At 40.7% G+C, this 26141-nt stretch overlaps 1 protein-coding gene across 4 annotated transcripts in view; it reads left to right on the top strand.

Annotated features, from left to right (window-relative positions):
- wipf2b (WAS/WASL interacting protein family, member 2b) overlaps nt 1–25695 on the top strand; it is a 70976-nt gene extending 45281 nt beyond the window's left edge. For all 4 annotated transcript variants that reach the window (XM_063037639.1, XM_063037637.1, XM_063037638.1 and 1 more), the window contains exons 4-8: nt 1912–2040; nt 5415–6071; nt 13893–14099; nt 19504–19605; nt 21749–25695. In XM_063037639.1, the coding sequence (XP_062893709.1) occupies nt 1912–2040; nt 5415–6071; nt 13893–14099; nt 19504–19605; nt 21749–21789 (1136 nt within the window). In that variant the 3' untranslated portion in view covers nt 21790–25695. The remainder of the gene's footprint in view (nt 1–1911; nt 2041–5414; nt 6072–13892; nt 14100–19503; nt 19606–21748) is intronic.
- The last annotated feature ends 446 nt before the right edge of the window (nt 25696–26141 follow it).

The following is a 26141-nucleotide window of genomic DNA, read 5'->3' as shown; positions in this document are numbered from 1 at the left end:
GCCTCAGCAGTACATCCTTTTATATTTTGGTTCTTTTGAAATCAGTACTAACATTGCATTTGCCTTCCTTACTACTAACTCAACTGTAAGTTAACCTTTAGGAAATCCTACACAAGTACCTCTGCAACTCTGATTTCTGAATTTGCTCCCCATTTCCTCAACACTGCCTGCCCCTCCAGCCGTCTTTGTACCAACTGCAAACTTGGCAAAAGAGCAATCATTTCCTCATAGTTTGTAATTGTATTGCACATGTTGCTCCCAGCATTGCTGCAATTCATACAGGACAGAACACTTGAAATTTGAAGTGATAATTCCAATTCCAATTTTCAGCCACTGTTCAGATTTCCTTGCCCTTCTTGACGTTTAAAAGAATGTTGTGGAATTTGCTGCTTAATGTGGCTACCCTAAACCTGAATTAATGTTACAATTTGTATGTCGTAACTGCTGCTGACCAAGAGAAATACAAATTGAACTTGTCCCTGTGAATTTGGCAATTACAAAATTTATGGAATTGTTTCCACTATCAAATATCATTTTCGTTCAATAGGGTTAAAGAATCACTTTTAATAAAATATACTGTGTAAAAATTCACTACCAAAATTGTTCATCTATAATGCAACTCTGCAATGCAAAATGAAATGTATTCTGCTTCAAGTACCCTGAAAAATAATGTACTCCAGCCTTTCTTCATTAGTTTTCCACTTTGTCACTTTGCATTTTCTTTGAGCCTTGAAAATGCCATCTTTCATTACCAATATATTTGCTTTAAATTATCCAAATGTTTTGGGGTCTTCCAAGAATTTTACAAAAACGGCTTAAATTCTGTTGGAGCTGAGCAGAATTGACCTTGCATACTACTAAATGCAATGTCACACAAATTAAATGGTGCATTTACAACAAACCAGATTGCACTAAAGGTGTAGATTTTATAAATGTTGCACAATCAATGATTTATCACATTGTGTTTAAGATGTCTCCTTTGATTTTATCATGTCAGTGATTTTGTTGTCCAGTACTCTGTAAATCACTATTTCCTGGAGTTGAGCATTGGAAAGGATATAACTTATGGCACCTAATATACCTATGTAACATTATTCTATTTCCTAGCCTTATTGATACGTATTTCTACTATAAATTGTTACTGATAATATCACTATCTCTAGCTCCACCCCTTGTCAACAATTCTTTTTTTAACTGATTTACTTCTGAAATTATCATCCATACTTTTAATTGGATTCAGGCTCAATTATTCTGTTACAGTTCAAGCCAAACTTCCATCTGTAAAGCTTATGAACTACAGCACATCAAAATTCTATAATCCAATATGCATTCTGCATCCCCATTTCATTTGCAACTTCAGCACTTGAACCATCTGGACTAGAAATTTTTCTTTCACCATGGTAACCTAAAAGTAATGTATCAATATCAAGTTTAATTGTCATTCAGCCAGACGTTAATGCAGGGAAACGAAAGTATTTCTCTGGGGCCAAGATGCAAAACACTGTACCAATGGTCATACACAGCACAGGACACATATAGCACATATAAGATGGGAGTAACGCATATAGTAGATCTACAGTACTTGATCTTGATGACCAGCAGTGTCTTGTGATCATAAAACCAACCACATGTGTTGCCATCTTACCGGAAGGAGAAGGAAGGTATGAGCATTGTACTATGGGCTGTTCAGAAATCTGAAGATGGGGAAAACCAGCAAAGTGAGTTAACTTAATTAAGGGTTTGTTTGTAATGTGTCAAGGTACTGATACTGAGTAATTCTGTGTTAATTTTTTTGCTGATTTATGCTTAAACAGTTTTCATTTGTACACCAGATCTTTGTGTATCACTGAATCCACAAAAGGGTGAATTTGCATACTGTTTACTTGATGTCTTTTTGTTTCTTTTCTGAAGGTCTTAAAGGAGGAGGTGGTGGTGGAGGACCTGGTTCTGGGTCAGCATCCGGTGGTCCAGGTCCAATGGGTGGTTTATTTCAGGGTGGAGTCCCTAAGCTTCGGCCTATTGCGCACAGGGACAACTCAGGTACTTTGTGTGAGCTCCCTTTTTTTTAGGGTTAAGTAGGTGTTTGCTGCAGTTGTGTATGGATATTGGTTCCTTTTAAGTAATTGTTCAAGTTTAATTGTCATTCAATCATACATGAATACAGCCAAACAACAAGGTGCAAAACACAGTACTAACAGCACATAGTGCATACAGTAATAGTACATATAGTTGCGATAACAAAAAACATTCACTAAAAAAATAATACTGCCCAAGTCTGAGTGCATGGCTTGTAGATAGTGCATGGGACGTTACTGTAGGTAGCACCGACAGGAGGGACTGGTCTCCAACCCAGTACAAATTTCAGTGTGCCCACACAAGCCTCTGATCTCTGCCGCACAGTCTCTAGTGTCTCGTATCCTGGGTGGCTGCAGTAGGTGACATTGCGGCATAAGGGCCTGGTCTGTGCAACAACCCAGGCAACGCAGCTCCCCTTCCGTCACTCTTGCCAGTGAACCAGACTGGCAGTATTCTACATTACTAATGTCCAACAGGGTCTTACGATCACAATAAAAACACCCAGTACAATCACTTGCATCACACACTACCTTGGCACAACAATGATATGCCACAAGTCCAGACAACAACATGGTACACAGCTCCATCGCTATTGGGCAACTTGCTGATGGGGTAGACCTGCAGAACTTGATGTTCTTAATGTCCAGCAGGGTCTTGTGATCGTCAAAAAGGTGTAAAGTATAAACAATTACAACTATGGTTGGGCCCGGAGAAGCCACTGAGGCTGTGGCCGTGGCCATTGCCATGTGCGCTGCCATCTCACTAAAACTGACTTGTATTACTGGTGGTACTTAGTAGGTTAGGATTTACCTGTGGAGGAGCAAAATTCATGTTAACGGTCAAGGTATTTTGATTAAGTTATTCTAATATGCAAAAGTGGGAGAGTTTAAATGAGAGGTTTCACTGCTTTATGGCATGGTATGGTACTAAACTGAGCAGTAAACAAAATTGCCAGGATTAAGTCTAATCAAGACCAGATTTTTGTATAGTTGAGTCACTATTGAAAGATTGTGATGCTGTTGAAGAAGATGCTTATATTTTTAAAAAAAGGAGATTTTTTTTTGAGTGGACCTGGTACTATTTGAATAATAACCATTCAGGTTTTTTCTTGTCTATTGGGTTACCAGTCATCGCAAGAGTGATACGATGGAACAGGGCCTTCAGCCCTTTGAGTCTGCAACAACCAAACTGGTTCCACTTTTGTATTTACCTTATGTGCTTTTCAACTCCTTCCAGATCCTACCATGTAGCTTCATTAGAGGCAATATATAATGGTTTTTTAACCTACCAACCCGCACATCTTTAGGTTATGAGAGGGGACTGTATACACAGTTACGGAGACTACTCGTACTCCACAAAATAGACAAGAACTGGGTTAAACCCAGGTCTCTGACACTGAAAGACAGTGGTGCTACTAGCTGTTCCACTGCGCCATCCAATATTTATAATTATTCATTCTAAATCAAAACTGATAAAGTAGTCATTAGGTTGCTAATACTTTTGTGGGTTTTTGCAGGGTAAAATGGGCTTTTGTTCTAATGAAAAGATTATAAAAAGTACTTTGAAGATGATTTATAAATGGAAGTTATATCTTATTGTAGTATGCATAATGTGACTCCATCTTGAACTCCAGTGAGGAATTTGGAAGTGTAAAGTCTTTAAGACCAGTTGTGGGTTTTTTTTTGGGTATGCCTGATTATACTCAACACATACACGCAGTGCTCGTTTTATTAGGTACAACCAAGCATATCGTTAGCCAGCCAATCATATGGTAGCTACTCAATACATAAACTCATGCAAATATGGTCAGAAGGTTATGTTGTTGTTCAGACCAAACATCAGAATGGGGAAGAAATGTGATCGAAGTGACTTTCTCTGAGGAATAATTGTTGGTGCTAGATGGGGTGGTTTGCATATCTCAGATCTCCTGGGATTTTCACACCCAACAATCTCTAGAGCTTGCAGAGAATAGCAAAATTAATAACATTCAGTGAGCAGCGGTTCTGTGGGCAAAAATGCCTTAATAATGAGAGAGGTCAGAGGAAAATGGCCAAAGTCGACGTGGTTCAAGCTGACAGGAAGGTGACAGTAACTCAAATAACCACAAGTTACAACAGTGGTGTGCAGAACAGCATCTCTGAAAGATGATCTCGTCTCCTTTCAAGGATGTTGTTTTACTTGCTGTGTACTTATGCATTTTCACAGGCCCTTATACTGATTTGTGAAGATTCTTAGGTGCAATCAGTTTTGGATCTAAACCAGCACATCAGCAGCTGAGTCCTGAGGCATTTTTTTCTAATCTGATCTTTAATAAGATTTTCAGTTTTCCATAAGATTTTTCTGGATGTGTTACAGTATTAAAAATGTACAACAGTTTTTGTATTCTGTTTCATTACCACTTTGCATTAAACCTTCATCGCCCACAGTCGTGGCATAACTACATAACTAACATCCTGTGTAAGTGGGAGGTGTAGCAGCCTTTTACTTGAAGCAGTTCAGCTTTTCATCAACCATGTGAAATGAGTTAATTATTTCTGTAATTGTAGATTGTATATGTGCACTTGATGTGATTGGTGTTCGGTTTTCTGGCAATCACAGCTCTAGAGCTGGGTAAAGGTTAGCAGCATGATGACGCAAATGAAGTGCTTTCGATTTTCAGCTGCTGCAAAGAAAAAGATCAACAAATTTAAAATAGATACTGTGAAGGATTTTATTTTGAATGAATTGTTTTCAATTTTCCTTTATTCTAATGATTTTGTGTGGTCTCAAAAGTTGTGGAGGCGGCATGAAATTTTGAGTTGAATCATTTTCTATAAAGTGGTTTATGTAAAATTGTGGGTTCAAATCTATCTCCAGAGATCTAAGGCTCATGTACTAATCCAGTACCTTTTGCAAAATCTCCATTGTTAAAGCTGTCATCTTTTAAATGATGCCCCGCTGGACCTGTCAAATAATCATGAAAGGAGCCTGGGTATCATTAAAGGAAGGGGAGGGGTTATTCCTTATGTTGTACCTAATATTTATTTCATGGAGGGCAAGTTCCAAAATATATGGATGCATCTGTGTCCAATTGATTTCTCCCAATGGGCTTGATGGTGATTATTAAAATTATTTTTGATCCTGTGTTTATCTTAAGCCATATACATGCACTTTAAGTTGGACGGTAACAGATAACAATTCAAGATCTGAATAATCTTCCATTCTAACATGCAGCTCTCCTGTTGCTGCCTAACTGAGATCTCACTCTGACATTTAATCTTGGGTCATTTGAGTTACTAAATAAACTTAAGGAGGCTAGAATATAGCTTTAAAATATTGCCCTTTGTTTCAATTTTCAGATTCTTCATCTAGTAAAATAGCACTAAATCCACCTGGCTCAAGGTCAGCTGCTCCTCGACCTCCACCTAGTAGCAACCGCTACAGTGATGATTCTGATTCACAAAGTAAAACCTCTCCACCAGAGCTGCCAAGAGTTCACCGACCTTCATTACCAGATCTTACCAGCTCATCCCGCCCCAGTAGTGCTGGTGGTGTAAGGCATAGCGCATCAGCACCGCCACCACCTCCTCCAATTGGAAGACGTGCAAATCCACCTCCACCACCTGTGCATAGCAGCCGAACTCATTCCAGTGGACCGTACAACAGAGAAAAGCCTTTGCCTCCTACGCCAGGTCAAAAGGCACCTGGCAATAGAGATGGCCCTCCTGCCCCTCCTTCTGTCAAACCTCCACCATCACCAATTAATCCACGGCTCAGTAATATTCAGACCCAACCTTTGCCACCCCCTCCTCCACCCTACAGGCAACCTCCCTTTGTGCATAATGGCCCTTCTAGTCCTGGGAGCGAGGCTGCCCCGGAATTGCCGCAGAGACACAATTCATTATCGCGGAAGTCAGCTGGACAATTGCGGGGAGCTGCACCTCCTCCACCATCTCCATCACCCTCCCAGAACAGACCACCACCACCTGCCAGGGATCCTCCAAATCGAGGAGCAGGTAAGAACATCAAATTCAGTGAGAATAGATGATGCTTGGTAATGAAACACACTGGTAATCTGTAAAATTGTTGGCTGCAGCTTAAAAGGAGCTAGCTTGATGTTGACTGGTTTTAAAAAATGGTCTTTTCCTTCATGAATGTGTGAAAATTTCAAATTGAATTCTTGATGCTGATCAATTGATTAACTGTTATAAAGCCAAAAAATGCTGCATGTGGTCATGGGCAATATAGATTCAGATTGGAATATATATTTTATCCATTTCCAGCACTCTATAAGAGAAGTTGTCTTGTTTTGCAGGCAGCTAATACTGGCCGGTGAAATGCTTTAACTTGTGTCAGGAGCTGTGATTGTTATTTATCCATAGTTCAAGATCTGCCAATTGCGGGCAAAGCCATCAATTGTTTCCTATCTTTAAATACCTTTAAAGGTGATGGTGAGCTGCCACCTTAATCTGTTGCAGTCCTTCTGGTGAAGTGATGCCAACAATGTTGTTAGGGAGTCAGTTCCCAAGTTTAGCACAATGATATTGGTTTGTGACTTGTAGAAGAATCTGCAGATGCAGGTATTCCATGAAGCCCTTGCCACCTTGGTGGGAGTGGTTGACAGTTGAAAGTGGTGTTGGAATGACCTGTGTAAATAATTGCACTGCGTTTTTAGATTATACACATTACAGCCTTTGTGCAGATGATGTACAGGTTTAAAGTTTAGATTAGTCAATGGCACACCAGATAAGTAAGCTTAATTATCAATGTAAACACAAGGAAATATGCAGATACTAGAAATTCAAGCAACATACACAAAATGCTGGTGAACGCAGCAGGCCAGACAGCATCCATAGGAGGAAGCACAGTCGACGTTTCGGGCCGAGACCCTTTGTCAGGACTAACTGAAAGAAGAGATAGTAAGAGATTTGAAAGTGGGAGGGGGAGATCTGAAATGAAGGGAGAAGACAGGAGGGGGAGGGATGGAGCCAAGAGCTGGAAAGTTTATTGGCAAAAGGGATACAAGGCTGGAGAAGGGAGAGGATCATGGGATGGGAGCATTCCAGCTCTTAGCTCTATCTCTTCTCCTTCCCCCCCCATCTTCTCCTATCATTTTGGATCTCCCCTCCCCCTTTCAAATCTCTTACTATCTCTTTTTTCAGTTAGTCCTGATGAAGGGTCTCGGCCCAAAACATCGACTGTGCTTCCTATGGATGCTGTCTGGCCTGCTGCGTTCCACCAGCATTTTGTGTGTGTTGCTTAATTATCAATGTGTCATGCTGCTCTAGTGTTGTTGGATCTATACTTATTTGGGCAAGTGCAATTTTCCAACAAGCCTCTGAATTATGCCTTTATAAATTGCAGAAAAGTTTAGTGTGTCAGGAATTGAGTCACTTGCTACAGGATATCAGTCTTGGGTATGTCTTGTGGCTATTGCAATTTTGTGGTTGACCCTTTTGAATTTCTGGCCACTGTTGTTTGCAGGACTTTGGTGAATGACACTATTTTTCGTGGCATATCAATAGTGGCTGTTTAGGCTCTCTTTTTAGTGATTATTATTACCTGGTATGTTTGTAGTAATGTCCTGGGGCTAGAATGACCTTCAAAAACCACAACTATCTTCCTATGTGTTGATTGGACTCCAGTCATTGGAATATTTTCACCTTATGCCAGCTGACTTTTATCAAAGCTTCTTGGTGTCACGTTTGATCACCCACTTCCTTGATGTGTCATTTCACCTCTGCAATTCGGCTTGTTTGGGCTCAGGAGTAGATGAAGTCAAGACTAGAGTGATACTGATGAAACTCGATCTCTGCATTGGCGAGCAATTTATTAATGGGTAAGTACTATATATTAGTATTGATGAAACCTTCCATTACTTTGAGCGTAGGTTGTCTTGGTAATCATTAACTAGAATATATTTATCCTGCATTCTGTGTACCAGGCATATCTAGTCAATTTTCCACGTTGTAGGTCGGTGCCATTTTTTTTGTAACTACTGGAGCAGCATGGCACAGTGGGTTCTGGAGTTCAGGTCTTCAGTACTGTAGCTTCAATCTTTGGTATAACCAATGTTCTCAGTTACTCTTGATGTCACATGGGATGAATTGAATTAGCTGAAGACTGGCTTACATGCTGATGGAGATCTTGAAGCACAAATGGATTGTCATAATAGAATTTCTGTCTTGAGTCTGGCTGTGAATGCTTCACCCTTTGGCACTTGTATGGTGTGTGCTTCCATTATTGAGGATAGGGTTATGTCTGGAGCTACCTCCAGTTAGCAATTTTAATTGCCTACCACCATTCATAATTAGCTGTGACAGAACTGCAGATATTTAATTTGATATACTGGTTGTAAGGTTGAATATATGTTGCATGCATGTAGCCCTGTGTTGCACCTTCCTTCTAGCACCTCATTTTTAGAAAATCCGTGTGCTTTTACCAGCATCCACTTTTGTACTCATTGAACCAGGGCAATTCCTTAGTCTGTTTGTAATGGTAGTGTTAGAGAAATGCCAGGCCTTGCTCTGGATTTCCAGCATTTGCTAAATCTCTTGTGCTTGTGGCTACAGAATATGATAGTGTACATTGCTGCTGTTGATGATTCACAGTGCTCCATGGTTTGAGCTAGTTTGAACTGTCCAAGTTGGTCTGAGTCTGTAATTTTTTTTAAGCACAGTTGTAGTTCCATGAAGATGTACTGGATCTGAAATGAAACTTTTTCTTTATAAGGACTTGTGCATTTGCCATGGGTAGATTGAGGTAGTGCTACCTCTTATCTTGGGTTTGCAGCAGTTGGTGACTGTCCTTCAGGACTCGCCTGGCGTTGCTACCAAGCTGTCATTATTGATGAACATTGAAGTTCTCCATTACATTAAAAAGAAAATTGTCTTCCAAGATGAACTGAAAGATGGAGGTAAGGGCTTTTAACATTATGATGTCATTAAAAAAAATGACAGAATAAGTATAGCAACTTTGATTTTAACATGATACCTAAACAAAAATGTCCTTTGCAATGAATTTGTAGTTTCCTTTGGGAAACTTATTTTGAGACACAGAACAGCCTTGTCACCAGAATAGGACATCTAGCCACTGAAATCAACCTGCTTCCTCAAAGGGCAATGAAAGTAGTTTTTGAATATCTTAAAGGAAGAGCCAGAAAAATTCTTAATGAGCAGCAAGGTCAAGGAATGAAAGATCTAACGAATATGCAGGAATGTAGAGTTGAGATAATCTGATCAACCATGATTTTATTGAGTGGTGGAGCAGGCTTTGAGGCACAGATGATGCCTATAGCAATAGGAAAAAATATTTTAAAATTGTTGCCAATCGCAACTGAGAAGTAGTTTATTCTTAGGTGCCACCTTGCTGTGCATCAGATTGTTGCTCCTGATGGCTGTTTGTGGGGAGCCTTTCAAAGAGTTTTGGGCTTTGTCCAAGCCAAATAAATAAAACAGCAATAATTTTCTTGCATGTCTTTTGTTGGATTGCTATGCAAGAGTAAGATAATTTACATATATTGTTATTTCCTCTTGTGATCCAAGAAAATAAAGATTGCTAAAAGGATCCTTGACCAGATTTTTGGTTATGTCTTTTTTAAGAAACAATAGAAAAACTGCAGTATCCATTCAGGCTGTTCGCAGTATGTGCACTTACAGTTAGAGAGACTTACTTGAAAAAGTGAGTTGTGAATTGTTGTTCGGATAATATATCAGAATGTTCCTTCTAATTGGGTCCACTTTACTTTAGCTACAATCTCTTGTGCAAAATCTCAGTTAATATCACCTGAAAGCCCATATATAAATATTCCCAGAATCCATGCCGTGTTAATGACAGTATCCAGAAAGTCCAACAGATCTGACAGATGTCAGTCTTTCATTTTCATGCTGACTGTCCTTCATCTGCTCCTACATAAAGCCTGTGTAATTTTGGCCCTGGTGATAGGCTTGTCACTTCCCCATAACTAAGCTGACATGAATGAAATATCCTTTTTCCTTCGTTTTAATGGTTCATCTCCCCTTTCTCTTTCCATAGGAGAACAAATTTTACAACAAAGATATAACAAAAATACATTATCAAGGAAGTTTTGATCATTACCATTCAGATACTTCGTACTTGCATATTTTGAAGTTGAAAAGTAGCTTTCAAATTAAGAATAATTTTTGTATTTTAATTTTGAGTGACTTGGGTTGGTTGTAATGTTGAAAGGGTATGGAGATGCACTCTGCTTAAATTATTGGTCATTAAATTGAGGTGTGGGATAATAGTTCAGACACCCAAGTTCAAATTCCACCATAGCAACTAAAGAACTTAAATTCAGTTAATAGTCTTAAATTTGGAAAAGCAACATTTGGTGTAACACTCACTAAAATGCTGGAGTAGCTCAGCAGATTCTTAGTTATCTTGACCATGGGGGTGGGGGGGTTGGGGGGGTGAAAACAACATCTTTGGTCTGACCTACAGTGACTGCAGAATCATCTCATGTCATTAGCTCTTTAAATGCCCTCAAATGTTTAAGGTGAGTGGGGAAAGTTTTAAAGGAGATGTGAGGCAAGTTTTTCCACATTGTGTGGTGGGGTTTTAGAGCAAGTTGCCAGTGTATGTGGTAGAGACGGATGCAATTAAAATATGTTAAAAGAACATTGGACAGGCTCTTTGTCCTACAATGTTGTGCAGAATTAATTAAATTCAGCAATCCTACGCCCAATAAACTAATTCCTTTTGTTACACAATATCCTTCTATTTCCTACATATTCACATGCCTATCTAAAAGCATCTTGAATGCCACTATCATATTTACCTCCATCACCACCTTGGCAGTATATTCCAGGCTCTGTGTGTGTGTTGGGGGGAGGGGGGGGGAACTGCCCTGCATATCTCATTTGAACTTGCTCCCTCTCACCTTCAGTGTGTACCCCCTGGGGATAAGATATCGGCTGTCTACTCTTTCTGTGCCTCTCATCCTGTAAACCTCTTGTCAGCCTCCACCACCAGAGAAAACAACCAAGTTTGCCTTCTTGACTACTTCCAGGGAGCTCTGGGCACTTAGGCAGGTTCATGGATAGGAAAGATTTAGAGAAATGTTAGCCAAATGCAGACCAATGGGACTAGCTCAGGATGGCACCTTGGGCAGCATGATCAAGTTTGAGTTGAAGAGCTTGTTTCCGTGCTCTATAACTTTGTGACTCTACGAATGGTCAAGCGCCTCTGCAAGGGCAGTATATGTTGGCCTTACCTGAAACATCCTGAGTTCAATTGAATGGGGGGAAAAGTGTATTACTTTTGACATATAGAGATTTTCAAGAACTCAACCTTGACCCTTGTGTCATTTGTTTGCTGCTTTTTGAGCCATCGTGAATGTTAGGAACACAATGGAAGGCAAGCAGAACGGATACCTTTGACAATGATTCTCATTGTCGTCTTCATGCCACAAGACCAAAAATACTAGTATTTCCATAACCTTCAGGCCTTTTTTAAAAAAAATCAGATTTGAGTATATCATATACAGTATAGAGTTAATTTAAGTGCAATATATAGCATGCAGTATGAGGGGTGATTGATAAATCCATGGCCTAAGGTCGAAGGAGTCAATTTTAGAAAACCTTGCAAATTTATTTTTCAACGTAGTCCCCTCCTACATTTACACACTTAATCCAGCAGTCGTGGAGCATACGGATCTTGGACCTCCAGAAAGTGTCCACAGATCGGTGATTGATAAGTTCATGGCCTAAGGTAGAAGGGGATGAGTTATACAGCTCTCGTTGCATGCACATGCAGTTCAACTCTTTGAGCGAAAATGCAAAAAGTTTGAAGTTAATAACTCATCTCCTACCTTAGGCCACAAACTTATCAATCATCCCACGTAATTAGATTGTTACTGCTTTAATATTGTGATTTAATTGTGACCGATGATGACAATGTTTATTCGACTTAAAGTACAGAATAGCTGTCAGTGGATGTTCTAGTGCTGCTCTGTGGTGGTGCTGTCTTGTAGGTGACTCTATTTTTCAGTTGAAATATTCAACTGAGGCACTATCTTTCAATGATTTTGTGGGAACTATTTTAAAGAAAAACAAGGGGCATTGCTCCACTCTCCTGGCTGATGTTCGTCTCTCAGTAAACATTACTAAAACAGATCATCTGGACACTATCACATGGTTTGCGGGAGCTTGAAATGATCAAATGAACTGCTGAATCTCCTACATTGCAACACTTTGTAACTATCTTGTTAGCTGTTTAGAACTATGGATGACCTGAAATGGCCATGAAAGCTACAATATAAATGCAATTTTTTCTTTTTTTTTCAAACATCTCTAGACTTTTTAACATGTTTAGCAGTCTTTCAGTAGATGGCGTTGGATTTAGCTCTGATCTGTCCCAAGTAGCAGGGCACTAGTAATAATAATCCTTTTTTTAAAAAATCAACCCTTTTTGATGTTCCTATTAGAGTATCCTAGGTCTCTGTGCCTGGCTTTTCTGGACTTTTTTTTTCCCTCAAAGCTGTTTGGATCATAAGATTTCTGTAGGTTATTCAGAAAGCAAACTACCTCAAACTTTTCAACCTGTATTATTCAGGAGAATAATCTTGATGAGGCGAGAAGAATGGCTTTGGGCACAAGGATTTCTTTTTAATAAGCTCTTGTTAAGCAGGGCCCTATATGTCTGCATCAATCAGAACTTGCTCTGTCCCATTCTTCAGCAGTAATAATCCAGCAGTAACTACAGGATGTTGACCTTGCAGGTCATATCCACAAGCAGTTACACTTGTTTGAAAAAACTTGGAGATGGCAATACTGAGTGCCGACTGACAGACCATTGTTGACGAAGGCTAACGTACTCCCCCTAAACTGGGCTAGGGTCAGCGAGTTGTTACTTTACGGACAGGAAGAGTGAGGTACAATGACCTCTGGATTCATGAATTGGTGAGACTGGAGCTTGAAGCCTAGTGTTTGGGGGTCCCATCAACAGCGAGTCTGGAGTTCAAGGTCTGGTGATCGGGCCGAATGAAAAGTCTGGAAGTTGAGGCCTATCAGCCGGAGCTCCAGGTCTGTGAGAGGGGGTAGTCAAAGGCCCAATGTCTGCATGTCCACATCCAAATCTGAGTTCACTGGAGGCTAATGAAGATGGACTGTCTTGGGATTAGAGTACTGTATGTGTATGGGTGAGAGGGCGGAATAGGCTTGCTCTGCTGTTGTTCTGAGCATTGTGGGCATGTTATGTTGGCTCTGGAATGTATGGTGACACTTTCAGCTGTCTCCAGCACATGATCAGGTGTGTTGGTTTCTAATGCAAACAACACATTCACTGTATGTTTTGATGTACATGTGATAAACTTGAATCTTGATGAGAGCATAATATCATGTACTTGGTTTTATTGATGATCTGCCCTGTGCAGATTATCTGAAGGGAAGCACAAATGGGACAGCATTTTACTTTGATAGATTTTAAGACCAAATTGATGTATCTTGTCAAATTTGTATTTTGACTTTAATCTTTATCTTTTGTCCACAGTGACCACCACCAAATCTAATAAGGTTAACTCTTTCAAATCTCTTACTAGCTCTTCTTTCAGTTAGTCCTGACGAAGGGTCTCGGCCTGAAACGTCAACTGTACCTCTTCCTAGAGATGCTGTCTGGCCTGCTGTGTTCACCAGCAACTTTGATGTGTGTTGCTTGAATTTCCAGCATCTTCAGAATTCTGTGTGTGTGTGTGTGTACTCTTTCTCACTTTTTCCTTTGTTCTTTTATATAGTTAACAAGCTTTTTTATATTTAATCATGATGCATTTCCTTATTTGGCACCAGACAGAACAATGTGTTTAATTTTGTATTCCACAGCTCCCCCACCACCACCCCCTGCAATGCGGAACGGAGCCCGAGAAGCCCCTCCCCCGCTGCCACCCTATAGGACGCCCTCTTCAGACCCTTCACATCGAGGCAAGCCACCACCACCTCCAATGCGGACTCCTGCACCCCCTCCTCCACCACCACCTTTACGAAATGGACACAGGGACCCTGTTGGATCATCTTCCAAATCATTCCTAGGTAACAGTCGGGCTAAGAATGCCAAATGGCAACTGTTTTTAAATTTCTCAGTTACTTGTATATGTGTCTGCAGAATATTGCGTGTCTTTTCCAACCAGACAGCTGCTCCCAATATCTCAGTACCTTTCTCCATTCTCCTGTTTTAATGTACCTGCTGATCTGTTTTAAACTTTCCTTCTCCAATTGAAAATGGTGCTTTTTGAAATGTTTCTATCACTTGTTTATTTGATACTTTTTATAGATTAATGGAACACTACAGCACAGAACCAGACCCTTTGGCCCATCTAATCCATGACAATCTATTATTCTGCTTAGTCTGCACCCTTGACCGATTCCCTCCATACCCCTCCAATCCATGTACCTATCCAAATTTCTCTTTAATGTTGAAAGTGAACCCACATCCACCACTTTTGCTGGCAGCGAGTTCTACACCCTTCATTCTGTGAGTGAACATGTTCCCCTTAAATTTTCACATTTAATCTATGACCTCTAGTTCTAGTCTCCCCCCACCCCCCAATCTCAGTGGGAAAAAAGCTGCTTGCATTGACCCTATCTATGTTCCACATAATTTCGTACACCTCTATCAAATCTGTTAGCATCCTATATTCCCATATAAAAATATGAACGATGGCATAGGATAAGAGTTCCATTTATTTATGGAAATATCTTGAAATGTTTTTGAGACAATAGTTCCTTATATTTATCCTCAGCTATCACACTCTTCCATGAGCATCTGTGCACACAATGAAGATTTTATTTTAACAAAATGGAAATAGATTGATCTGACAAGTAGGAATCAGAAACTTGTAGCACTTTTATTTGTGTGAGACTATATTAAAGTCACTGCCCTTTTGGAAGTATAGTGTGCAGTTGGTTCCTTTAACCAATTTTTTCCTCCACTACAGGTGTCCCCCGCTTTTCAAACGTTCACTTTACGAAACCTCACTGTTACAAAAGACCTACATTAGTTACCTGTTTTCGCTAACAGAAGGTGTTTTCACTTATGAAAAAAGGCAGCGCGCGAAAAAGGCAGCGCGCGGAAAAAGGCAGCGCGCGGAAAAAGGCAGCGCGCGGAAAAAGGCAGCGCGCGGAAAAAGGCAGCGCGCGGAAAAAGGCAGCGCGCGGAAAAAGGCAGCGCGCGGAAAAAGGCAGCGCGCGGAAACAAGGCAGCGCGCAAAAGAAGGCAGCACACGCCCCAAGCAGCCGCTCCTCCCCCGGAATTGCATTCCACCCGGCATTGCTTAAACACATGCCTGTGAGCAGCCGTTAGCAAGATGAGTTCTAAGGTATCGGAAAAGCCTAAAAGAGCTTGTATGGGTGTTACACTTAACGTAAAACTAGACATAATTAAGCGTTTCGATCATGGTGAACGAAATAAGGACAAAGTGAGTTTGGCTTGTGGAAGTTGATGAAGGTGATGTTGAAGAGGTTTTGGCATCCCATGACCAAGAACTGATAGATGAAGAGCTGATGCAATTGGAAAAGGAAAGGATAACAATTGAAACTGAATGCAGTAACGAAAGGACCGAAAGTGAAGTCGTACAGGAACTGAACGTGAAGCAACTGCGTGAGATTTTCGCTGCAATTATTGCAGAGAAGTACGACTTTAATTTTGAAAGGGTATGTAGGTTTAGGGCATATTTGCAAGATGGTTTGAGTGCTTACAAAGAACTGTATGATAGAAAAATGCGCGAGGCTAGCAGTCAAGCATACTGTTGTTTTTCAAGCCTTCCGCATCAGCCACAGCAGATGACGAACCTTGACTTTCGACGTCGAGGCAGGCAGACATAGAAGAAGATGACCTGCCTGCCCTGATGGAAACAGACGACACTTCAGTGTCCCACCACCCCAACCTCCGGGTTGCGGACAGATACGGATTCGCAGAGAATGCAGCGGTAGCTGGGACGCACCCAGCACATCTTTAAGAAAAAAAGCCGAAATAAACAAGCTAATTAATTACGTGCCGGGCAGCACCTAATTAATTAGCTTGTTTATTTCAGCTTTTTTCTTAAAGATGTGCTGGGTGCGTCCCGGCCACAGCTGTACCCCTGCATGCTTTGCAGATCGGTATCGTTCGCTGGCCTGGAGGTTGGGGACCACTGTACCGCCCCAACCTCTGACGATTCAGCCTAACACACCATCATCAGTGTGCTCGGCGCTGACTTCCCAATTCCGGTAAGTGATACTACACTGTACATACATTATTTCTACTTTATATAGGCTGTGTATTTTTATGTGTTATTTAGAATGATTTGGCAGCTTCATAGCTTAAAGGTTACTGGAGAGAGTATTTTTGCCGAGAGCGCTTGCATGAGATTTTCGCTACGGAGAACAGTGCAGGCAATGATTTTAGAGAAGTTTTTCTACTTTATATAGGCTGGGTATTTATCATATCATTCCTGCTTTTACTATGTTACTGTTATTTTAGGTTTTATGTGTTATTTGGCATGATTTGGTAGGTTATTTTTGGGTCTGCGAATGCTCACAAATTTTTCCCATATAAATGGTAACTGCTTCTTTGTTTTACGACACTCTAGCTTACAAAGTGTTTCATAGGAACGCTCTACCTTCGGATGGCGGGGGAAACCAGTATTGCTTTTCTGATTGACTCTTTCCTGGGATGTAGCAAAACACAAAAGCCTGCAGTTTGAAACTACCTTAGATAATCCAGAATTTCAAGCAGTTAATCTGTTGCGATGGACGTCATAGATCTTGTCCTTGTATCCATTTGCACACTTTCTTACTGTCACAGGATTAATGACCAGGAGAAAGAGCTCGAGTTGGCTTCCTGTCTTCCTCTGGCCCCATTCATGTCCCATTGGCTAGGATCACAAAACCCTGCCTCTGTTTATGGTTCAGCAGTATACCAGGAGTTGTTCTATGTAAAGCATTGGTTTTAAGGTCTATTAAGTTCTTTGAGGTCATTTGGGAAAGCTAATGGCGTTTTCACACTGAATGAAGAAAAAATTATGGATATTATTAAACAATAGGTATTTATGAAGTTCTAAATTTGCTGAGTTCTGTGTATTTCAGAGAGTTCTAATTAGAATGGTTATCTTCCAGTTGAAAAGCTAACAATCGCAAATGTTGGAAACCTGAAATAGAAATTTAAATAAAATGCTGGAAATACTCAGCTGGTCAGGCAGCATCTGTGGGAGGAAGAAAGACTGTTTCTCTTTTAATAGGAGCCCTGTGTGGTCTTTTCCAAATATTATTACAGGAATTTTTTTTTCCCTTGTTCTTTCTGCATTACTATTCTTTGGGCGCTTACAGTGGTTTGTCACCCAGTTGATGGTTTTCCAGATGTAAACTTAACTATTAAGCTTGTTATTGGACTCCTGCAGGTAATCTGACACTTGTCCATACTTCCAGTATAGGTTATTAGAAAGAAAAGTAACCTTTAACACTAAGATCAACCCAGATACACTACTGCTATTGATTAGAAATTGACTAACCTAAGTTGCTCTGGTTCATTCCCAAATACAGCAGGACAATGTGCAGAGAAATTAATGTAGCTTTCAGAGCAGATGTCTGCAGGACATAAAATCAGTACTGGACAATACATTTTTCCTGGCAGGAAGGATTTCAAGGTATAGTCTCATATTACAGAAATACATTTTGTCATCTCTCTCTCATCTACATAACTTGATGTAGAATAAAGGTGCTCACGAGTTTACTTGGGACATTGTTTTCAGACAGAGGAACAGAAAAATTAAATGTTTTTTTTTAAAAAAAATTAAGTGGATTGATTTTAAACCTTAGTTTCTCCCTCTGCTTGAGTGTCAATTCCTGCCCAAGATGGCTGCCCAGCCTAGTGCTGCATATGCCAACCAGTAGGAGTTATGAGAGAGCCAGCCAGAGTGACTGTCTGTTGGATATCCTTCCCCTCCCTCCCCACTCAGGTAAGCTCTATTCCCAACACCATCTTTCTATAAGGTGAAATCTAACATAAATGGCTGTGATACTTCACTCCCCAATGAGCTCAATCCCTTTTATGTACACTTTGAAAGAAAGAAAAAACCACACCTCTGAGTATCCCTGCAGCATCTGGTGACCCTGTGATACCTGCCTTCGAGGCTGACATCAGAGCATCCTTCTAAAGGGTGAACCTTCTCAAGGCGTCAGGCCCCAATGGTGTACCTGACAAGGCACAGAAAACCTGTGCCAACCAACTGGCAGGAGCAAGGATGTGGACCCACTGCAGTTTGCCTACACCACAGGTCTACAGCACGTGCAATCTCACTGGCTGTCCACTCAGCCTTGGACCACCTGGACAACAGCAATACCTCCAGCAGGCTGCTGCTTATTGATTACAGCTTAGTGATCAGAACCATCAACCCCTAATCAACAGGTTTCAAAACCTGCACCTCGTTCTTCCCTTTGCAACTGGATCCTTGACTTCCTCATCATCAGTGCAGATCATAAATTAAATCTCCTCTTCCCTAACAATCAAAACAGGTGCACCTTAAGGGTGCGTGCTTAGCCCACTGTTCTTCTCTGTAATCATGACCATGTGTCTTGGCACAGCTCAGATGGCATATATAAGTTTGCAGATAACACAACTATTGGAAGAATCTCAGATGGCGGCAAGGAGGCATATAGGAATCAGGTAGATCAGTTAGTTGAGTGGTGTTGCAACAACAACCTTGCACTCAACATCAGTAAGAACGAGGAATTGATTGAAGACTTCAGGAAGTAGAGAGAACACACCAGTCCTCATCAATGGGTCAACAGTAGAAAGGGTGAGCAGCTTAAAGTTCCTGGATCCAACATGTTGATGTAATCATGAGCAAGGAACTCCAGTTGGTATACTTCATTAGGAGATTGGGTATGTCACTAAAGACCATCAGGTTTCTACAGATGTACCATTAAGAGCATGCTAACTGGTTGCATCACTGTGGAAGGAGTTCACAGCACGAAAGAACCCACACAGAGGAAGAACTTGCAACCTCCTTGTGGATATTTGTGGGAAATGAACACCGATCACTGCCTCTGGAAGTGTTGCACTAACCACTATGCTACTGTTCAGTATGAAAACTGAATCACTTTTCCTCTGCTTTTAACCATTTCTGTACTTTAACAAAGGTTTGGCAATAGCAAACGACTGTTAATTTAACTGGTTCCTGCAGTTAAGACTAGGCAGGCTAGGATGAGTTCAATGCTCTTCTTGTCCACACAACTTTATAATCTGATTGGAGCTGAAGAGTTAATGATACTGAATATTGATCAGTTCCCTAGCTTTTCAACAGGATAATTTTCATTTACCCAGGCTAGTACTAACCCAAGCAAAAGCATGAAATGCTGGAAGCACTCAGCAAATTGAGCAGCATCAGTGAGGGAGAAAATCTTGACATTTCAGATCATGATAGCTCATAGTTCTTAAAACAAAACGTTTCTTTTCTAGATGACTTTGAATCAAAATACTGCTTTCACCCGATTGAAGATTTTCCTGCACCAGAGGAGTATCGGCATTTCCAAAAAACATACCCAAGTAAGATGAACAGAGGTGAGTTGCTCCAACTTGTGTTTAATCAATATGCAAGGATTCCTGTTTTACATGAGTACTGAGCACCCCTCAGATCAATGTCATTAAAGTGAGCCAAAGGGAGTATGGGCAGCACCTATGGAGATGGAAAGAGTTAATGTTATAGATCAATGATCATTTGTCAGAACTGAGAAAGCTACAAATGGGGAAGAAAAAAGTTACAAGCAGAGGAGAGCTGTGGAAAGCGGCCAGTGAGTGAGTGGGCCAGTGAAAGAGTGGAGCTTTGAGGCTTTGACTCGAGAGGCTTCGACGAGAAGAGGCGGAGGACAAGCTTGCTCGCAGTTAGTCTTTACAGTGCCTCCTGAGACAGTGACGTGCCTCTCATGTGAGATGTGGCAGTCTTGGGGGAACGCCCCTCTCCCGCAGAGTCACATTTGCCAGAAGTACATATGGCTGGGTGATCTGGAAGACCATGTAAGGAATCTGGAGCAGCAGCTGGATGACCTTCGACTCATAAGGAGAATGAGGCAGTCATAGATGAGAGCTACAGGGAGGTAGTCACACCTAGGCTGTCGGAAGCAGGTCATTGGGTAACAGTCAGAGGGGGGAAAGCGAAGGTGAGCAGACAGGTAGCGCAGAGCACCCCTGTAGCCGTTCCCCTGAATAATAAGTTTACCGTCCTGGATACTGTTGGTGGGGACGACCAACCAGGTGTGAGCCATGGTGGCAGGGCCTCCAGCACTGAGTCTGACCCGCTGGTGCAGAAGGGTGGGACGGAGAAGAGGAGAGCTGTCGTCATTGGAGACTCTATAGTCAGGGGAGCAGACAGGAGATTTTGTGGACGTGAGAAGGACACCCGCATGGTTTGTTGTCTCCCGGGTGCCAGGGTCTGGGATGTCTCTGACCGGGTGCACGACATTCTGGTACGAGAGGGAAAGCAACCAGAAGTCGTGATACATGTTGGGACCAACGACATAGGCAGGAAGAGGGATGAGGTCCTGAAGTGTGAGTTTCGGGAACTAGGCAGAAGGCTGAAGAACAGGACCTCAAGGGTGGTGTTCTCAGGATTGCTGCCAGTGCTACGTGACAGTGATGGTAAGAATTGGAGGAGATGGCAGTTGAATACTTGACTGAGGAGTTGGTGCAGGGAGCAGGGTTTCAGATTTTTGGATCATTGGGATCTCTTCTGGGGAAGGTGGGACCTGTACAGATTGGATGGGTTGCACCTGAACTCGAGGGGGAGCAATATCCTTGCAGGTAAGTTTGCTAGCATGGTTTGGGAGGGTTTAAACTAATTTGCAGGGGGATGGGACCCGGAGCGATAGAGCAGTGAAAGAAGTGCATGGAGTAAAGCTAGATCTGACATATGGAGAGGCTTTGAGGAAAGAGAAGCAGAATAAACGGTGTAAAGACAGTAAGGTAGAAGGGCTGAAATGTGTGTACCTCAATGCAAGAAGCATCAGGAACAAAGGTGATGAACTGAGAGCTTGGATACATACATGGAATTATGTTGTAGTGGCCACTACAGAGACTTGGTTGGCACCAGGGCAGGAATGGATTCTTAATATTCCTGGATTTCAGTGCTTTAAAAGGGATGGAGAGGGTGGAAAAAGGGGAGGAGGGGTGGCATTACTGGTTAGGGATACTATTACAGCAACAGAAAGGGTCAGTAATGTAGCAGGATCCTCTTTTGAATCAGTATGGGTGGAAGTCAGGAACAGGAAGGGAGCAGTTACTCTACTGGGGGTATTCTATAGGCCCCCTGGTAGCAGCAGAGATACAGAGGAGCAGATTGGGAGGCAGATTTTGGAAAGGTGCAAAAATAACAGGGTTGTTATCATGGGTGACTTTAACTTCCCTAATATTGATTGGCACCTGATTAGTTTCAAGGGTTTAGATGGGGCAGAGTTTAAGTGTGTCCAGGACGGATTCCTGTCACAGTTTGTGGACAGGCCGACTAGGGGGAATGCCATACTAGATCTAGTACTAGGTAATGGACTGGGTCAGGTCACAGATCTCTTAGTGGGTGAGCATCTGGGGGACAGTGACCACCGCTCCCTGGCCTTTAGCATTATCATGGAAAAGGATAGAATCAGAGAGGACAGGAAAATTTTTAATTGGGGAAGGGCAAATTATGACACATTTTTGTTTCCATTTCTTGCAGTTGTTCGAGGGGCACCACCTCTGCCACCCGTTGCAAGGTGATCTGTCATCTGGGTTTTGTTGTTTCCTGCGTCCCCTGTTGGAAGACTGATGCTTTAGCTTCCTTTCTTTTCTTGGTGTGCAGCTCAAGATCCTTATCTACTTCACTACATTGAGGCAAAATCTCCAGATCTGCTTAGAGCATGCATTCTAATCTGAGATTTCCAAGGTTCATTTTTGACGGTCACATCTTTCGGCTCCAGCAGTTCTCATTGCAATTGGGCTGAGCTAATGGAACATTGACTGGAATGAGATGATTATTTAAGTTGATGGGTTATTAGATGTTTACAGCTACCAGCGATCCAAGAATGACATGTCTGAGTTACACTATAAATCAAATTGAAACACACAGAATAATTTGTTTTGGTCTTTATTCAGAGATTAAACTGAATCTTTAGCATTCATTTAATTTTATCCTTGGACTTCTGGTAGAGTGGTAGAGACATGGAACACTATTGGGTAAATATAGACCGGTTGGTTTAGACTAAAATTCCCACGCATTTAAAAAAAAAATAAATAAAATTAAAAAAAAATTACTTTGATATCTATCTGGTCCTTGCCTTATACGTGTCATGCCGTCAGTACCAGATTTATTATTATGTATTTACGCTTCACATACGGGAGCTATAGTAATCATTGTTATTCTTTCCTTGTAAGTTGTACAGAATTTGTGAATTAGATATGGTGGGGTTAATGGAAGACACTATTTCCCGGATGACTGGCTGATTTTGATTGCATAATTTTTCCACAGTTAATGTTTTGCCTTCAAAGTGGAGCAGCATTGCTCATGATCTAGTATTGTGCCTGAGTGAGTCATTACCCAGGCACATACTGAGTATGAAAGGTGTCCATCTGGACCTCAGTGATGTTCTGGTGTGTGCTAGGTACGAGCACTGAAATGCACTGTGCATTTTTTTTTGAGATATCACTTCTGGCCAAAGCACTTTGAATTTGGTGTTTTTTTGTGTGTTTGTAATGTGGCTCTTTCAAGCTTTTCCTGGGAACTTTGTACACTTTTCTCTTATAGATTTCATGCATAGTGCTACATTACCAGTGAGTCTAAATCTCTAATGATAGGAAAAATAATTTCTTCCATAAGCATTCTCTTCCAGTCCTGCCACCACCACCACCACCACCCACCTCTTTGCATTACATGGACATGGTTAAATTTGAAACTGTCAGAGATACTGTGCAATGTGTGGAACAGTTTGCATTTTTCAATTCAACTGTTATTCAGAATTGGATTCAGAAACAGACTTAATATCACTGATCTGTTGTGAAATTTGTAGTTCAAGATTGTAGCTTATATAAAAGAGGTATAGGATATATAGAACTGTACCAACTGATTGTTGATTTATTTTGTTTTTAAATATTTTAATCAACATTTTTTGAGTCAGTTAATGTTGATAAGGCATTATATTCCCACTTGACTGAGTCATTCAGTTTGTTTTACTGAACACTGATAATGCAGTAAAAACAATGCTGAAATACCTTGTCTGCAAATGGCTACTAGTTTATTGTTTCCATGGTAAAACTGTGACCCCCCCCCAAAAAAAAAAACTGCATAAAGAGCAGTTCTGAAAATTCTATAGTATTATACAGTTGGCCCTCCTTGTCCTGGAACCAATCCCCCGCGGATACCAAAAAACGCGGATGCTCAAGTCCATTATATAAAATGGCGTAGTATTTGCATTTAACCTATGCACATCCTCCTGTGTACTTTAAATCATCTCTAGATTATTTATAATACCTAATACTATGTAAGTAGTTATACTGTATTGTTTAGGGAATAATGACAAGAAAAAATGCTCGAACGAGTGCTGGAGAGAGAACTTCCGGGTTTTCCCAATCGGCGGTTAGTTGAATCTGTGCATGCAGAACCCGCGGATAAGGAGGGCCAACTGTATACAATAAACAATGTGTTTAACCTTTGTCTAACTTGTAGGTTAAACAGTAGAATTTGAAGTTAAACCCATTGTCAGTGTATGCAACAAAACATTGTTAATTGGCATAGCACAAGAGCCATATTTTACATATATAATATATCTTATGATTCATATAACTGTTTGAATACACCTACCTTAAAAAGGAAGAAGAGTCTGCACTGGTACATTGCTGTATTCATTTGATCAGTGGGAAACACCTATTTCACAGGGCTGCTGCATACGACAGTGCTTCTTGATCCTTCTCATGAATAAAACACACCCAATCATGTATTACTCAGCATCATTCTGATGTGCATGCAGAAATACTGAACGGATGTGCAATTAAATAATAATTTGGCTGTCATTTTAAAAAAAAAGTGTGCACATGAAACCAGTGAAGAATCCCTCTGTTTTGCAGTTTTAGTGACATTTATTATTTGGACTGTACATGGATCTTGAAGCATCTGTTTAGATGAATGAGATATTTTCATTCCTATGTGTAACGTTACTTAAACTTCACAATTGTAAAATTTCACTGGCAGGTAATGTGAAAATAAAGTGTATATATAATGCACTAAATATTGTTCCATTGTGCATGGGATGGTTTGTAAGATTTTGACTCGCTGGTTTGTACAGTAGATGTACTCAAATATACTCATGATTATCCTACAGTTTAAACATTATGGCAGGATAGTTTCTGTACTGTACAGATGCATGCAATTTAAGCTGACGCTCCATGCCATTTCTGTCTTGGTATCAATGAACACAATGTGTTAGCATTTGCTCTGGCTGCAATTTCAATAGTGTAGTTTAAAAAAAATAATAGTTTTTGTATAATAATCACGTGAAACATTAATTCTGGTGACCATTCCACAGAACAGTCTGTTCCTTGTAATGTCTTTGTTTCTTGCTGAAAATCTGGTATCCATTTTCATCACCTAGCACACAACAGTAAAGGGAAAAGATGAGTGGGTGCATTGTACAGAAGGCTCATTAACAAATAATGAGCAGGATTTGTGAGTTTTAAAATAACTTAGTTTTGTGGCAAGTATGGGTTTTGTTAGTGGTCCCAGGTTTCAGTCTACCAGACTGGGACCTGAGATTTGGTAAACAGTTTTGAAATGTGCAATATTGGCACTGGTGCTGATGCATGTACACTGATTACAGTACCAATACATGTAACACCGTGCCAGTACCCTGTACATAATATCCCAGCTTCATTATTGGTACACATAGCATCAGTTTCTATTAGTGTATGTAATATGCCAGTCCAGTATAGGTCTAGTATTTGTATGATTTCTGTTTTTTTTTCTTTTACTCTGCAGTTGCCATGAACATTGTGCCTTACAGAATGCACTGGCATTTCTGTGTTGCTTAGTTTTGCTCTTTTACATACGCGCACAAAAAAAGGACAGAAGGATTTTCCCTTTCATGAATGTTGCCTGTTTTGAGTCCTGTGAATATTGCCATGTATCTGTAATCTGATGCCACCTGTGGTGGGTTTCCTTGTAATTCCAATAGCTTTTCCTTCAACCATGGTGGGTACTCTGCATTTGAATTTTTTTAAACAAAATTAACCTCATTATTATTAAAATTTTGTTTAGCTGGATTAATTTATTGTCTTGATTTTTTTCCTTTGTGGTAATATAATAGATTGCCAGTCCCCCTCCTATGGTTAATCAGTGCAGGGTATTGAGATAGTCTCTAACTCTGGGTCTAGGGTTTGCTGTAGTTCCCCTGCTATGCAATTCTTGATTATGGAAACAGAACTTTGTAATCACAATTCTTTAAATGGTACAGCAGCCTCTTCTGTGGGATTGAAACACATAAAAGCAAAAAAAGATGTGAAATATGAAGATTGCAATAACTAGAGCATTAAATTCCCTTGTGTATTGCTGTATCATGCAGGCCAGCTGGACTTGGTTCTCTGTTAATTATCAAGAAAATTGAAATAAAAATAATCACTTTAATTTTCTTATCTGAGTGTTAAAGAGTGATTTATTCTTGAGACAATTGCTTTTCTGAATTAGATGATTTTCTTCATGATATTAGAAATAAATGTGTGGAAACTGTGCTCCTTTTGCACACTTGGGATTAGCAGGAGTCATCACTTCATCAGCCACATTGGAAACATATGGTGGCAGAAAAAAGACAGACATCTCTTAACTTCCACACACACACACCCTTGCCAACTCAGACTCTTTGAGCTGCGTACACGGAAACGCCAGACTGGAGATTTTTGACATATTTCAAATCAATTTAAGAAGAAACATCTATTTCCTTTTGACAGTGTTGCAAGTACAGGTGGAAATACATTGGATCTCTGTATGCGAATGTCAAAATATATAGTCTGTCCAACCCATGCTGTTGGAGAATGGGATTCTACAGCTCAGTAGTGCAGAGTTGTCTGACTAGTCACTTTGAAATGAC

Source organism: Mobula hypostoma, chromosome X1 (genome assembly GCF_963921235.1).
Source record: "Mobula hypostoma chromosome X1, sMobHyp1.1, whole genome shotgun sequence".
Taxonomy (NCBI): domain Eukaryota; kingdom Metazoa; phylum Chordata; class Chondrichthyes; order Myliobatiformes; family Myliobatidae; genus Mobula; species Mobula hypostoma.
This window is presented reverse-complemented; position numbering and strand designations above follow the sequence as displayed.